General features: G+C 42.9%; 1 protein-coding gene across 1 annotated transcript in view; it reads right to left on the bottom strand.

Moving 5' to 3' along the window:
- Nucleotides 1-8,838: 8,838 nt before the first annotated feature.
- Nucleotides 8,839-17,299, bottom strand: part of LOC310799627 (synaptosomal-associated protein 25-A-like) — a gene marked incomplete at its 5' end in the record, with an annotated part of 42,852 nt that continues 34,391 nt past the window's right edge. Inside the window, 3 exons of the mRNA XM_083662216.1 lie at nt 8,839-8,962; nt 11,351-11,495; nt 12,593-12,712. Of these exons, the coding sequence (XP_083518342.1) occupies nt 8,900-8,962; nt 11,351-11,495; nt 12,593-12,712 (328 nt within the window). The 3' untranslated portion in view covers nt 8,839-8,899. The remainder of the gene's footprint in view (nt 8,963-11,350; nt 11,496-12,592; nt 12,713-17,299) is intronic.

The following is a 17,299-nucleotide window of genomic DNA, read 5'->3' as shown; positions in this document are numbered from 1 at the left end:
TCCGTCAGTGCAAGCCCTGATAAGAGACAAACAGGCCAAATTCCTGCATAAGATGAGTACACGGCAGGGAGTGGACGGTGACCCTCTAGGATTTGCACTGGAATTAACCAAACAGGAGAACCGTGTCATGAACTCACACCTGGAGCAGGTCATGAATGTACTAGACCACATCAGAACTGATAGAGAGGAGCAGATGGAAAGAGTGCGGTCAAATGAAGGATCCAAGTTCAGGACTTACTGTAAACTTAACCCTGAGTTATCTGTCCACCCACTCTATATGAACAGCCAACACACCATCGAGGATAGTTTGAGACAAACTTTCTCAAGATTCCGCCTGTCATCCCACCGGTTGCGCATTGAACTGGGAAGGTGGAGCCGCACACCTCGAGAACAGCGTGTGTGCTGGTGTGGCACTGGAATCCAGGACGAACAACACCTTCTCTTGTGCCCCCAGACCCAGGATATCCGCGACAGTTTTGATTGTCAGTCTACTGACCTACGGGTATTATTTCAAAATATGGACAAGAAAATGCTAACTATGCTGAGTAAATGCTTAGCTATCTTGGAACGTGAAACATCTTAGTTTGAAGTATCTGTTATGTGATTGGACCCATTGTTTTTATTTTTCGTATTTTATATGATTATTTTAATAGTTGTATATATTGTGAATATTTCTATATGGTTGTCAATAAACTAACTAACTAACTAACTAGGAGTCTAGTCAGTCTCTGACTCTAGCTCAGTCGGATAAACAGCTGCTCACTCGCTCAATTCTGACCTATTTCACTCTTTATGCTGTGTTGTTGTCAGTGTGAACACTGTGTGTAGAATTCAGAATGTGAACATCAGACAGTTCATAGCTCAGCATGATGAGTTGCTGTGTCTCTGTTGCTATGGGTATTCGTTTGTTTCCCGATGGAGGAGACAGCACCATTCTGTCTTTAACATCATTAGCTCTTTATGCCTAGCAGCCAGCTTTAATATTAATTAATTAATTAGAAGTGTAATAAAAATTAAAAGAAGATTGTTATGCCTATTTCCACTTTTATTCAAATATAAATAATATTGCTGCCTCAAAATACATAGATGAGAGATCAGTCTGTGCACATCCCAGGTTAGAACACACAATCTCTTGCATTGAAGGAAGCTGACATACACAGGGAACCACGAGGCACTGCCACTGATGCTGTATTTCTTTGTGTATGACTTGGGCAAGGTTCCCCCAGTAGTAAAAAAAAAAAAAAAAAAATGCTCACCATTTTAAATCTCCATCTGACTGTCTGGCTGAATATGATCATACAATTTATATCCACTTTGACAAGCATCACAGGTATCTCTTTGCTAAAGCTGTGACAGGGGGGCCTCTGACAGGGCCTTGCTGCAGCTGCCCCCTCCTGCAACATACTGAATAGACTACTTGCACAACTCCACTACTTCGTGAAATGAGTAGGGCATCTTGGTTTCCTGTCCTACACTATTGGATGAAGGTGTGCCAGGTGTGCCTGACTGCTGCAGTCACAACAACAGTGATCAGGCACAGCTGACATTAATCAGTTCATCCAATATTGTAGGACAGGAAACCAAGATGCCTTACTCATTTCAGTTAGTAGTAGAGTTGTGCAAGTAGTCTATTTCTTCATTGGTTTGGGGTGTAAAGAGGCGGAGTTCCCAGCATGCTCTGGGGTAGATGTGTTTATTAATGTGCTTTGGGAGGTTAGTTAAAGGACTTCCTGTTCTACATTTGTGATGTTAGTTATCTGCAAGGTTATTGTCGACTAATAGTGCTGTTCCACGTTATTTACATTGCTTCACAATGTTGAAATGTTGGCACCATGAGTGAGTCGGGTGTGCAGTTCAGTGACCCTTTCTGAGATGCTGTGTGTGGTCTAATGCAACAATAAACAGTATTTCCTGTAGTTTTGTGTTGTACAGACTGCAGGATCTGCTAATAAAATGGAGATAATCTCTCTGACTCTGCTTGTTGTAATATTTTCCTAACTTTTGATTGGGGTACGAAGACTCATGTCTGAGTGGGCATTACCTGCCCATAGACAGATAGACTCCTCTCATGGGGGGCATTTTGTGTCAAAAAGGCAGGGTAAACACAGGTGCTAGCAAAACACTAATGAGGGTTTCAAACTTCCATGATTGGAATTTGGAACCCGTCATTAGTGTTTTGCTTGCACCTGTGTTTATTCTGCCTTTGGTTCAACTCATCAAACGGAATTAGCGTTAATTGCAAGGCAGCCTCGCAATGCAACTTTTAGTATGAACCTTCAACAATGAGGACAGTATAAGCCGTACAGAGTAGATGCACGCACAGTCAACATAAAGTCTTACATTATCATACATGATCTAAAATAAATAAAATAATCTAATCGCTGGATGGAATCATGAAACTGAATGAGCAAGGTAACCTTGCATGCACGTTCCAGTAGAAACCTTATATATTACTTCCAAGAGATTATTTTCATTCAAGTCAATAGCTGAGGGGTTAAGACAGAGGACTCTGAAGCAGGCGTGCTGAGATCGAATCCTGCTTGGGGATGTCTTTTTTCTCTCTGAACACAGACCTTGTGGGAGCAGCATATGGGGAAGCAGACGATCTACCATGCAGGGAACGTCATAGACCCTTTTCACGGGGGCCATTTTGTATCGAAAAGGCAGAATAAACACAGGTGCAAGCAAAACACTAATGAGGGTTTCCAAATTCCAATCATGGAAGTTTGAACCCCTCATTAGTGTTTTGCTTGCACCTGTGTTTACCCTGCCTTTTCAACACAAAACAACCCCCATGAGAGGGGTCTATGGGCAGGGGTGGGTAATGCCCACTCAGACATGAGTCTTTTCAACCCAATCAAAAGTTAGGAAAACATTGCAACAAGCACAGTCAGAGAGATTATCTCCTTTTTATTAGCAGATCCTGCACAACACAAGACTACAGGAAATACTGTTTATTGTTGCATTAGACCACGCACAGCATCTCAGAGGGGGTCACTGAACTGCACACCCGACTGAGCCATGGTGCCAACATTTCAACATTGTGAAGCAATGTAAATAACATGTAGAACAGCACTATTAGTCGACAATAACCTTGCAGATAATTAACATCGCACATGTAGAAATGGAAGTCCTTTAACTAACATCCCAAAGCACATTGATAAACACATCTACCCCAGAGCATGCTGGGAACTCCGCCTCTTTACACCCCAAACCAATGAAGAAATAGACTACATGCACAACTCTACTACTTCCTGAAAATGAGTAGGGCATCTTGGTTTCCTGTCCTACACTATTGGATGAACTGATTAATGTCAGGTGTGCCTGATCACTGTTGTTGTTGTGACTGCACACCTGACATTAATCAGTTCATCCAATAGTGAGCATGGTGGGAACTCTGCCTACAATATATTTATTTTCACCCCTTGCATGCACGTTCCATGGTCACTTTTGAGGTCTTGGGTTTGAGTCTCAGTCAGTTTTGAACAGCAACAGCCAGAGGAAAGAATGAAATGCTCTGAGAAAGCCCCTCTTAAGAAGTCTGACCCAGTGGCTCAGAGAGTTACCTTACTGCCCAGCAGTGTTTAGCTTGTGGTTTCAAACCTCAGTAACTTTTGAGGTCGGGGGTTCAAGGCTCAGTCAGTTTTGAACAGTAACAGACGAAAAAGATAAAAGCTCTCAGCGAAGAGCTTTGAGTACGAAGGGGAGCTGGTGGTGCGATGGATATGTCGACCACATAGAAATGTGGAAGCATGCAGATGGCTTGTTTAATTCCTGCTCCACCACCACTATGTGGAGCTTGTCATAATGTAATTCAACTTATTAAATGTAAAAGATCCACAGCTTTTTTGGAAAGATGACATAATGAGTATGAAGACAATGAGTTTTGGCCTGTCAGATGTGACTGGGGAGGGCATCCCAGAGGGAGGGGGCTGCTGCAGCAAGGCCCTGTCAGACCCCCCCTGTCACAGCTTTAGCAAAGAGATACCTGTGATGCTTGTCAAAGTGGATATAAATTATATGATCATATTGAGCCAGACAGTCAGATGGAGATTTAAAATGGTGAGCAATTTATTTTTATTTTATTTTTTTACTTATTTTTACTACTGGGGGCACCTGCCCCCCCTAGCCCCCCATTAACTCCGGCAATGCCAACATTTTTTCACGCCTCTCTCTCTCTCTGTTCTATGTCTCTCACCCAGAGGATACCCACGTTGCATTCAGGTACAGTCAGTTAGATTCAGCTTGAGGGTGGTGGTGGTGGTTGCTTAAACCTGTGCTAAACCTCTGGTGTCACTCCACATTTACTCTTTAGGCTTTAGGCAAGGCAAGGTAATGTTGTTTCTTATGAACTTTTATGATTGAAATGTCTTATTTGATATTTATGCCTAGTGGATGAAATTCAACTTGGTTGCTAAAACCCCTTTTAGCAACCAAGTTGAATTTCATCCACTAGGCATGCATATGACATTTCAATCATAAAAGTTCATAAGAAACAACATTACTGGGTCCAATAAAAAGTTTCCAGTAAATGTGGAGTGACACCAGAGGTTTAGTGCAGGTTTAAGCAACCACCACCACCAAGCTGAATCTAACTGACTGTACCTGAATGCAACGTGGGTGTCCTCTGGGTAAGAGACATAGAACAGAGAGAGAGAGAGGTGTGAAAAAGTGTTGGCATTGCCGGAGTTAATGGGGGGCTAGGGGGGCAGGTGCCCCCAGTAGTAAAAATAAGTAAAAATAAAATTTAAATAAATTGCTCACCATTTTAAATCTCCATCTGACTGTCTGGCTGAATATGATCATATAATTTATATCCACTTTGACAAGCATCACAGTTATCTCTTTGCTAAAGCTGTGACAGGGGGGCCTCTGACAGGGCCTTGCTGCAGCCGCCCCCTCCCTCTGGAATGCCCTCCCCAGTCACATCTGACAGGCCAAAACTCATTGTCTTTCATACTCATTGTGTCATCTTTCCAAACAAGCCGTGGATCTTTTAAGTTGAATAGAATTTGAATTACATTATGACAAGCTCCACGTAGTGGACCCTAGGTCCACCAACGGGAGCACCAGCTCCCCTTCGTACTCAAAGCTCTTCGCTGAGAGCGTTTATCTTTTTCATCTGTCACTGTTCAAAACTGACTGAGCCTTGAACCCACGACCTCAAACGTTCTTGAGGTTTCAAACCACAAGCTAAATACTGCTGGGCAGCAATCAAACTCTCTGAGCCACTGGGTCACACTTTTTAAGACAGGTTCTCAGGAGCTTTTCAGTCTTTCATCTGGCTGTCGAAGTTTAAAAGTGACTGAGGCTTGAACCAACGACCTCAAAGCGAACGTAGGCTTGAACCCACATGCTCAACAGTGCTGGGCAGTAAAGCAACTGTCTGAGCCACTGGGTCACAGTTGCACTTGAGAGAGAAGGGGTGGGAGTGGCGGACCGGACCCGTTCGACACTTGGTTTTAATCCGCGACCCAAACCATAACTCTAACCGCAACCAAGTTGCTGTTGTTGCCTAAACTTAACTGCTGTTTTACTTACCTAAACCTAGAGCTGCAGAATAATTCAATATTATCTTTTATCATCTTTCAGTGGAATCATATTGTGATGATATGAAGATATTTTAATATCTTGACACATTTCTGATGTCTAAATTGATGATGAAAAGCAAATTTTCCATATTGCCTTTGACTTGGAACTGAACATTTAGTGCACTTGTATAAAATACAGAAATATACATAATGTATTAATTCATGTATACATACATTCATTCAGGTATTCATTCATTCATCATTCAACCTAAAAATACCGAGATATGATTTTCCCTCCATAATATTGCCCAACTCCAGGTCAGAGGAAGTGGGTGGTAGCTCACCCAGATAAATGTATGGATGTGGTGAAGAAGGTTGTCGGTTCAATTCCTGCTTCAGAAATTTTCACTTTTGCTGACTAACTCGATTCCAAATTCCAATCATGGAAGTTTGAAACCCTCATTAGTGTTTTGCTTGCACCTGTGTTTACCCTACCCACAAAATGGCCCCCGTGAGAAGGGTCTATCTATTTCAGGCAGATTTCAGCTATGGGCAGGGGTGGGCCCACCCAATCACAAGTTTGGAAAATATTGCACAGAGAGAGATTATCTCTGTTTTATTAGCAGATCCTGCACCAACTACAGGAAATACTTTTTATTGAATTGGAACACACTCACCCACACAGAACATCTCAGAGGGGGTCACTGAACTGCTCACCTAACTCACCCACGGTGCCAACATTTCAACATTGTGAAGCAATGTATTTAAATGTAGAACAGCACTATTAGTCGACACATAACCTTGCAGATAACTAACATCACACATATAGAACAGGAAGTCCTTTAACTAACCTCCCAAAGCACATTGATAAACACATCTACCCCAGAGCATGCTGGGAACTCCGCCTACAACATATTTTGTTTCCTCTCTTGTCATTGCTACTTGATTCTTGACTGTAATTTGTACCATCATACTTGTTATGAGCACATGTCTGTTCTAATGTACACTTGTCTGTTTGGGAAAAAAACATTTCTCAATGAAAACCAGTCAAAAGTGTTTAGGAAAGGAAACAAGGAAGAAAGGAGAAGAGGGACTATAACCCTCCCTATCATTCCTAACAGTTTCTTTTTGGTTATGTCCATTTGGGTTGTGTTTTGGTGTAGGAGTCGCCTGTGGACAGGTGTTGAAAATGAGCGTTCCGCTATAAACACTAAACACTCTGTATCTGGTTGTTGTGCACACATGTATGTTAGGCTACATCTCCAATGCTCTGTGATGTCCATATCAAATAAAATTAACCTAACCTAACCTACAGTCTTTATACATCTTGGAGGGGATATTTTAAAGAGCATGGTGCAGGTTGGAGACCACATTGCATTAATATGTGGAAGGGGTATATAGCAATGGGATTTGGGGGGATTTGTTTTTCCAATAACACATAGCTGCATTTAGACTAGTTTTTGTAACCAGCAGGGGGCACTGGCCCATTTCATGGAACTCATGAGTTCATCGGGATGCAAACTAGTCACCTTTAGGTGACGGTCACATTTTTCAGCACAAAATAGGAGGATTTCTGAGTGGTTTTATGTCTGCCCTGGTATCTGTCACCTTTTTTCACTCTCCATGACTTTGCATCCCTGTGTCAGCCCCAGCAGAACATTCTCCTCTTGTGATGTCACTCCTGTTGTTATGTCACACGCGTCAGACCTACTTCAACAGTCACAGATCAAGGTTTAAAACGTCTAAGTTGAGCCTCACAGCGGCAAATTCATAAAATAGTCACAAAAAATAGAAACAGCAATAATTTCTGTTCTACAGTTATGTTTTTATTGGCATTTTCCATGGTATTATTTTACAATGATGGTCACAGTCTGGAGAGATAAATACGGTAGACATGAAACAAAACAGAGTGGCACTATTGCAAGGGGACAGGAAACATTGGCTTCTCCTCTGTGTGTGGCCTACATAGGGAGCCTACATGTGTGTGGCCTACATAGGGAGCATGCATTTGCCATGTTAAGATATTCTCCTCTTGCTAAATGAATTGTTCAGTGCATTCTAGCAGCGGTCGGACATGCATAAACACACTTAATGCGCTACTTGATATTGCTGGGGTTGAATGGCGGGTAACGAGGTTTGGCCCAGCATGTGCAGAGGTCGTTGACCCCCACTGGCCGTGTGTGTGACTGTGAGGATCAGCCGAACTTTGTTCACAGGTCTTTGAATTGGTTGCTGTTTTGATGTGCTGCTGTTGAACTCTGACCTCCAGCCAAGCTCCACCCCTTTCCACAATCAGTCAAAGTGTGAACTATCATGACTATCGATCGCCCTGATAGATTTCTGATGGTTAATTAAACAACGCTCCCGCCAACAATGCAGTTCAGACCAAGTACAAATAGCTACATTTATTGCACACACACAGAGCCATATTATATATATATACTGTGCATTACATTATCAGTTATCGTCAATTACAATGTGTCAATTAAATATTCAACCATTTCTTTTGAATGGTCAGATTTACCTCCCTGAGGAAAAGGTCCATACTGTACAACCCATCACATCAAACTGCGTAAATACTGTCCCGTCAAGAGAGCAGGTAACACTAACACTAACAGTCGTGGCACGAGGCCGCCATGTTTTCGTGGTCGAATGGCTCAAATACTTTGTTAAATTTCATCAAACAAAGAACAGCTGAGTGTGCAGCGTGGGTCTCCTTCTAGAGATGCAATACATCTGTCCGGTAAAACGGCATTATTGTAGTTAAGCAGTGGAGGAGCCTGGGTGAGAAGAAGCTGTGATGGCTAGAACATCATGGTGAGTCACTGGCCTTTATCATGTCGTGTCACATCTATACTGATGGAGACGCAGTGTGATGTTTTGGAGCGAGGTGTACATACAGTTTATATTACACATATACTTTAAAAAAAAAGATACAGATAAAAAGAAAACGGGACAGGTGATCTAAATCCATGAAGCCATCAAAGAAGCACTATATACAACCTTGGGGGGGGGGGGGGGGGGATATGCAGACGTGTAACATGACTATCATTTCTTAACAAAAGCCAAAGAGAGACGACACAGAACAACGTTAACAACACGGGGAGGAGGAGGAGGAGGAGGAGGAGGAGGAGGAGGAGGAGGAGGAGGAGGAGGAGGAGGACATAGGGGATGGTGGCCAGAGGAACGTCTGATATGTGCCTGTGTGCAAACCTCTACAGAGTATACGTATCACGAAAGCATGTTTTTGCGCCGCCGACTGTCGAGCAAAGGAAGGGGCGCAGGTGTTGCAGGTGTGGTGGGGGCGGGGTCAGGTTTCTCGGGTGGAAACGGGGGTTAAATGGGGGATCGAAGCACTAGTTTAGCCACTAGCCCAACATCTTTGTAGCACGCTGGTTGGCCTCGTCAATCCTGGTCTTGTTGGAATCAGCCTGGAAGAGAGAGAGAGAGAGAGAGAGAGAGAGAGAGAGAGAGAGAGAGAGAGAGAGAGAGAGAGAGAGAGGCATTATGTGGTGAAGCAGATGCTGATGGGTGGGATGAGCTACTTTGATGAAGAGACATTTTGAACCAATGTAGTCGCACCACACTATTAGGATGTTGGAAGCCACTGAGATGGCTTTGAGATGCTGAGAATAGATCTGCTCAAAATCAAGACGACTGCAGCATCCTCGAGCTCAGCCAAATGTACATTAGACACCCAAACAATATTCGGTTATCTTTGTAATTTACTTACTGAGACAGAACGGAATTTAACAGCCATAAAGTGAAGGAAAGGAAACTAGAGATCAAAAGCAGGAGTCTGGAAGTCATCTTAAAATGAATGTATTTAAACAATCTTGACCAAGAGATGCACTCTTGTACATCCACAAATGCATAATATACAGATTTATATGCCGATGCACAGACAGTCAAAGGTATTTATAGACCGGTATTTTTAGCCCACGCTAGACCCAATCTATCTGCTATCATACCACCCTGTACACAGTGCTGACAGAGTGGGACAGAGCACCCTGTACACAGTGCTGACAGAGTGGGACAGAGATGAACTGAAAATGTAGGCTATAGGCTATCCCGAATGGTGTGTCTGTGTGTGTATTTATCCATGCTTATTACTAGTATTAAGATGCGTCACTGAAATGAAAATGTATGCGAGTACATTAAACTGATTGTCTAAATAAAGGCTAGTGTGATTAAAACTTTCTATATTACTTACTTTGCCAGAATCCTGCCACTTCTCCTTAAATACAGTTTCTGAATTTAAGTGAACCTGTTCATCTAATCACATTCACTTTCCTCCCTATTGCCCTCTGTACCTTCTACATTATGATGTCGTGATACTTTCATAAATACCATGATTAAAATGGTCATTTCATGAATACAAAATGATTCTACACTCTTATTGTAAGCAGTCTTGTAATTCTGTGCATATTAGTTTAATGTGCACATGTGGCCTCTCAATGATCTGTTGTAATTTCATAACCACAACATGTTTTACTATGAATTTAAACAAACCCGTCAGTATTACAGCATTAACCCTAACGCTATCCATATCTTCTGAGTGATCTTCTCATTGTATCTTCATTAACACAAATATAATTTCAGCCTCTAAATTTGACGGAGCTTGTGTGTCCCGAATGCGCGCGCGAGTGGGGTAAATCCTCCCATATATCTCAATGGGCTGACTCACTAAAGGACGGTGCTGCGCCTCTACACTACAGGATTGGGGATTCTACAGCAGGTACATAGACGTCTGTTCAGATGTGCGTTTATTGCAGGGGTTAAATCCGTGATCATGTCTGGACTGGGCTAGCAGCTAAATGCTAACTATGCTGAATGGGGAGAACGGGAGGATTTACCCTGACCCTGACCCTGACTACGCCCCCAGGCAGCTACCCCAGCGTTTATGACAAGACATCGACTCAACCTATGGTCTGGTCAAGTATTGTATAACCGTGAAATCGCACAAATCAAGATAAAAGGTTGTTAAAAAAAATCCTATTACGAAAGTTTAGATCGCACTCAGTATAACGAACAACAGTTTTAGGACCACTACATATTGTAATAGCAATCTAAGCTTGTTCACCAACTTTCAGGGCACTTTTCTGTGAATGTTGCTTTTGCGAGTACGAACATTCAAATAAGCACTGTACTTACGATGTTGTGATTTTGTCTTTTAGATATTTTCTTTTTATCTCTGAATATTGATATGACCACTACGCAACTTACACTAAGACACATTCCTCGTATGTAATCTTGCATATTGTGGCAATAAAAGTGATTCTGATTCTGATAAGCATATCTTCTTCAAGTATTTTCAGATTTCAATGTATGAAAGCATACAATCTGTACTTTTCATCATCTGTAAAATCTGTAAAACTATACAGATCCTTTCCAAAAAATTAGAATATCATGGAAATACCATGGATGACCGTGGGCTTCAGCGGATTGTCAAGCAAAGACCATTCAAAAATTTGGCAGAGATTCAGAGGGAGTGGACTGAGGCTGGAGTCAGTCATAACTGAGAAGTAACTGCTGATTTTCTTCACACTATTCTAATTTCCTGAAATACCGTTTTGGGGGTTTTCTGGAGCTGTAGGCCACAATTATGAAAAATGAAACAAATAAAGGCTAGAAATATTTCACTTTGTGTGTAATGAATCTATAATCTATGAAAGTTTCACTTTTTTAAAGGAATTGTGGAAAAAAACTAACTTCTCCATGATATTCAATTTTTTTGGAAAGGATCTGTATATGATATCGGTACAATTCTACATTATGATAAGATATATGTCGCTCGTCCCCTAGCACTTGTGGTATACCTTATCCATGATCCGGTCGATCTGGCGGTTCTGGGTGTCGATCTCCTGGCCCATGTCCAGGGCCATGTGACGCAGGTTGCCGATGATCCCACCCACCTGCTCCAGGTTTTCGTCCATCTCGTTCTCCCGGGCATCGTCTGTTACCCTGGAAACAAGCAAAGGAAGAGACAGAGGAAGTGGGAGTGTAGAGTACCGTAGTGATGATGTATTTTTGTAGGCTTCCCTGCACTTCCTCGTTCATAGTGTAAAAGGCAATGGAATTTTTGTTTGGGAATTTTGGTGAAATGGTTGAAATCAGCTCTGTGGTTAACAAAAGTGTATGAAACAGCAAAGTTTGTGTTCAGCAACATCATCTTCACAAGTGAGGACCACTGTTATGACTTTTGAAGCGTAAATGCTTTTTTCTTCCTTTCCAGGAAAAGCTTCAAAAGTCATAAAAGTGGTCCAACTGGCACGAGGGGGAGGAGAGGATGACCGTTTTCATTTTTGAGTGAAGTATTCCTTTAATGATAATCATTATCTTTCATACCTGCCAACACTCCTGATTTTCGGGGGGGGGGGGGGGGGTTTCCCTATTTTTAACCCTTTCTCCTGCTGTGCACTCGATTGGTAATTTCTCCGTTAATCTCAATTTCAATCAAAGGGCTGTAGTGGGCTCACTTTTACAGCCAGAGTGAAGTATCCGGTGTGTCATATAGAAGACCTAACGCATCCATACCAACCATGTCATGCTAGCTTGTTGGGAAGGGGCTAATTAATGCTCCAAAGTTGCACTTGCCGATACCCCAGAAAATCCCTCTCTTTTTCGCAGGCTAATGTTGGCAGGTTTAGTTTAGTTTAGTTTAGTTTATTAGGATCCCCATTAGCCGCAGCAGGATGCTACGACTATTCCTCCTGGGGTCCAATGAATAAAAAATACAGTAATACATAAAATACACAAAATACTAAAAGTACACAGGTGTGTAATTTGGATGTAAGATTTTGCATCTCTGATCTTCACTGACAAAAACAACATCAGGGATGTTGGGAATACCGTATTAGGAAAAAGATCTAGTGACAGTAAACAGTGCATGACACACAGACACACACACACACACACAAGCACACACTCTTCCTCACCCACACACACCTACCCCCCTTACTCACACATAAACACACAACCAAATAAATGTGCCTCCGCCCACACACACAGCGAGCGCACATACACAAAAAACAAACACACACACACACACACACACTTACCTGCGGATGAAGCCCCCACTGATGGCCATCTGTTCGCGTTCGTCCACCACGCGCGCCCCTGGCTGGGCGTTCACCACTCCATCCTGGTTGTTTCCCCAGGCCTTGCCCCCGCCCTTAATCCTACCACACACATCACAGTCAGCGTGGGCAGGCCAGCGTGGGCCCATCCCTGTTGTTGTTTGTGAATCTAGATGTGCTCGGATGTATGTGTGCCTGTGTGTGTGTGTGCACATGAATGTGTGTGTGTGTGTGTGTGTGTGTGTGTGTGTGTGTGTGTGTGTGTGTGTGTGTGTGTGTGTGTGTACGTACATGTCTGTGTTTTGGCCTAGTGACTCACTATTATAATACATACATGAATATATGTTTAGAATGCGATGCAGTGTCAAGACAATTCGCCTACCAAAGCAACATGCAAGTCACATATGTCATATTCACATACATGCAATTTTGATCTATCAGTGAATAATTGATCCGCAGTGCTTAGGGCTGGGTATCATTTAAAAAATGACGACACCAGTATGAATAGAGTCATGCAGGGATGACTTCTTTTTGTAGTTGGAAGACTTTCCCCATTGACTTTCCCTGTGTCAATGTGCTTTTAGAATGACTAAGCATCAAATAAGGTCTGTGGTTAAGAAAAGTTGATGAAACTGCAGCCTTTATGTTCAGCACGATCATCTTCACAAACCAGGACCACTCATGACTTTTGAAGCGTAAATGTGTGTTTTTTAAATGCAATTTTTAGAAAACGCTTCAAAAGGCATAAAAGTGATTCATGTTTATGAAGATGATCGTGCTGAACACAAAGGCTGCAGTTTCATCAACTTACGTTAAACCACAGACCTCATTTTATGCATTTAAGTGAAATCCCCATTCTGAAACCCCATTGACTTTCCCCCCCGGAGGATCCAGGAAGTCCGGGACTTGTGCCTTCTGGACTCCTTCCTGCGGTGCTCTATACGAGTACCCTTCAAAAGCCATACTGATGCCATTCCATACCGCTTTGGTGGCATCTGGGCATTCTGAACTGCCAACTCCGTCACGTACACCGCACTCGACCACAGACTAGGGGTTGTAGCTGCTGCTGTGGTATGGGCCAATCACATTGCAATAAATTGAAGAACGCTTGCAGTGATTACAAATAGAAATTGTATTTTTACAAATAATATTTATAAAATTGTAAAATTGTATTGTAAAAATATTATAAATTATATATATATATATTTTTTTTTTATAGATCTGTGAACAAAAAGGATGGAATGCAGGCCTGGTTTGATACGGGTACTGGGTCATTTCAGTCGATACCTTAAGGCACCCAGCCCTAACAGTGCTGATCAATTGAATTTGAGCACAATAAGCTGTGGCTTGTGTTTGAAAGCAACCAAAGTCTTTTACAGACTCGGCAAAACCCTCTCCCACAAGCACATACAGTACAGTGCAGTACAGTACAGCACAAACACAAAACAGTCCACTGAGGAAACAGTAACACACACACACACACGCTCACACACACACACACACACACACACACACACTCGCTCACACACACAAATACGCATTGAATTTGATGGGACACATGAGGAAACATAGCACACAGTGATAGACATGGGGAGAGGGAACATGTGAAAACACATGGGGAACAGGATCAGAGCACATCATATCAACATGGAAGAGAAAGCCAACCGGTTAGATCTGTCGTGGAGAAATCATCAACAAAAACCTAAAGTTGAACGTTGGTCATTTTGAAGAGGAAAACTGTGAGCAGCCCTTCATTGCATCTGGATGAATAGATCTGTATGATGATAGATACACTGTAGACAGTCAAACAGCAGTCGCATCAAATTCTTGCTCGTTGTTGTACTCTTCACAGTGTCTCTACAGCAGGGATGCTCAACTTGCTTTGCCCGGGGGCCACTTTCGTGAAATGATAGAAGTCCAGGGGCCAGTTAATAAACAAACAATATACATTTTTCTGTAGCGGATTGTTTTGGGGTGTCAGCCGGAGTTTAGTCTGACAATGTTGTGCACACCGGATAGTTAGTTGGGTTAAGTTAGTTAGGTTAAGTACATACATAAGTGCCTGGGTAGCAAGCAGATGGCGGTATTTGACAATTTAGCAGCTAAATCATAGATTATTGAAAGATATTCCATATCCCAGACCGAAATGCCATAACAGAAGTGGAGTATTGGCCAGAATGACATGAACATTTGGACACTTATTCAGCGGGTATCTTGCATGTTGCGTTCAGGTGTAGCCTACTGTAAAAAAAAAAAAAAAATTGCAATTCCATCGCCCGCGGGCTGCAAGTTGAGTATCACTGCTCTACAGTATGACACTGATGTATTGTGGTACTGTGGTAATGTGTGGTACTGTGTAAATGTGTGGTACTGTGGTAATGTGTGGTACTGTGGTAATGTGTGGTACTGTGGTAATGTGTGGTACTGTGTAAATGTGTGGTACTGTGGTAATGTGTGGTACTGTGGTAATGTGTGGTACTGTGGTAATGTGTGGTACTGTGTAAATGTGTGGTACTGTGGTAATGTGTGGTACTGTGGTAATGTGTGGTACTGTGGTAATGTGTGGTACTGTGGTAATGTGTGGTACTGTGGTAATGTGTGGTACTGTGGTAATGTGTGGTACTGTGTAAATGTGTGGTACTGTGGTAATGTGTGGTACTGTAAACTCCGCCCATCTGGTACTGCTAGCAGTTTGAAACAAACAGGCAAGAATGAAGGCAAATGCTTATTTGACCCAAGGCTGCCATATAAAAACATGACATAACCAGAGGATTACATAACAGATGGTTGATGACAGGGAGCAAACAAGAGCTATAGAACAGACAAGACCTGGACAGAACCTCCAAATGGTATCAGCAGACTCTCTCAAGATCCAGTTTAGATCCATTTTTGGATAAAAGAATTACGGTATCTAAAGTTTTGACTGATGAATTCCAGCTTGTAGCATTTCTCCAGAATAGATATATATATTGTTTTGGAATGATACTTTTCCACCTCTATATTTTAGACAGATATATACCACTAAAAAATAAATACATGTTTGCTGGTTTTGTTTGGCCACTTGCATTTGCATCAATCCTAAAGGCACACAGTATCTTTATTCATCTGGGGAAGCTGGAGTGAGCAGGATGCTGCTTCACACAGAGACCATTTACACCTGGTGTTAGGTGTTAACATGAGTTTTCTGTCATCTGATTGCAATCTGATGACAGAAATGGTTGTCCTCTCAATCCGCATAAAGTTGCTGTATCCAGATTGAGAGGACACATTGCATTTACACTTGTGTTCAATGTGTACACAATGCATCCCTGACCACCTCCGGAGGTGGTTTGGCCGATCAGATTGCAATCCTTCTTCAATGCGTTTTGGGGGTGTTTACACCTGGCATTTCAAGTGATTAAACACAATCTGATTGCAATCTGATGGCAGACAATGCATGTTAGCGCAGGCACCAATATAGCCATTGGTGTGTCAGGCACTTGAATATTCTATAGCTCTGTGTTGCACAATACATTGACAGGTCCTAGAAGACTACAGGACGCTCAGACTTGGCTCACTGGCCACAGCGTGACTGTTTGAGGGACAGAAGATGGATCATACAGGAGTTTGGCAACATTGCTGACAGGAATCACGAGCCGTCCTTTGTTCTTTACCTTCAAAAAACAAGGTTGCCCAACTCTTGTATGAGACGGTGCATTATGTAGGACAGTCCTGAGAGGGGAAGCGGCTGGACGTCTGAAATCTGAGGCTCATGTGTATAGATGAGGTAGGCTGAATGAGGTAGTAAGTGAAGTAAGGCTTTTTAGGAGGTTCTGTTCCTCTCAAATGTATTTTGACACTACTGTATGTGTTTGATTATAAAGTCACTGGAGAAGACGCTTTGATTATAGTGAAACTTGTGCCCCCTACTGCATCACATCTGCAAGCACACTGAAGAACGCCCCGAAGGCTGGCCTATCAGATTGCTTCATACCAAGCCACACGTTATGGCCTATCAGATTGCTTGGCCTGAATAAAATGTCACTTAAAGCAGACATGTTTGATTGTAAGGTCATTAAGGTTGTGTGTTTCTTTTCACCGCCAAACTGAAAATAGGTCAGGTGAACTCTTTGCATCCAGCGCTCAGGAACTAAGGACAACTGACCTAGTTTGAGCCGGACAGCCATTCAGTATTTCAACGATATAATTGACCCTGAATGGGTTGCAGGAACCCAGGGGGGGGGGGGGGGGGGGGGGTCAGAGGACTGCAGTGACATCATTCACTCTGAATGGGTTGCAGGAGCCCAGGGGGGGGGGGGGGGGTAGGACTGCAGTGACATCATTCACTCTGAATGGGTTGCAGGAGCCCAGGGGGGGGGGGGGGGTAGGACTGCAGTGACATCATTCACTCTGAATGGGTTGCAGGAGCCCAGGGGGGGGGGGGGTAGGACTGCAGTGACATCATTCACTCTGAATGGGTTGCAGGAGCCCAGGGGGGGGGGGGGGTAGGACTGCAGTGACATCATTCACTCTGAATGGGTTGCAGGAGCCCAGGGGGGGGGGGGGGGGGGTAGGACTGCAGTGACATCATTCACTCTGAATGGGTTGCATGAGGCCAGGAGGTCATCTTCTCAAACCATTCGAGTAAAACGTGAAAACCACCGAAACCGAGGCTTCAGGGTTTTCACCCGACAGCAGAATGGAGAAGAT

Source organism: Poromitra crassiceps, assembly GCF_964638095.1.
Source record: "Poromitra crassiceps genome assembly, chromosome: 28".
NCBI classification, from domain to species: Eukaryota; Metazoa; Chordata; class Actinopteri; order Beryciformes; family Melamphaidae; genus Poromitra; species Poromitra crassiceps.
The sequence above is the reverse complement of the archived record's forward strand: the minus strand, read 5'-3'. Positions and strand labels throughout refer to the sequence as shown.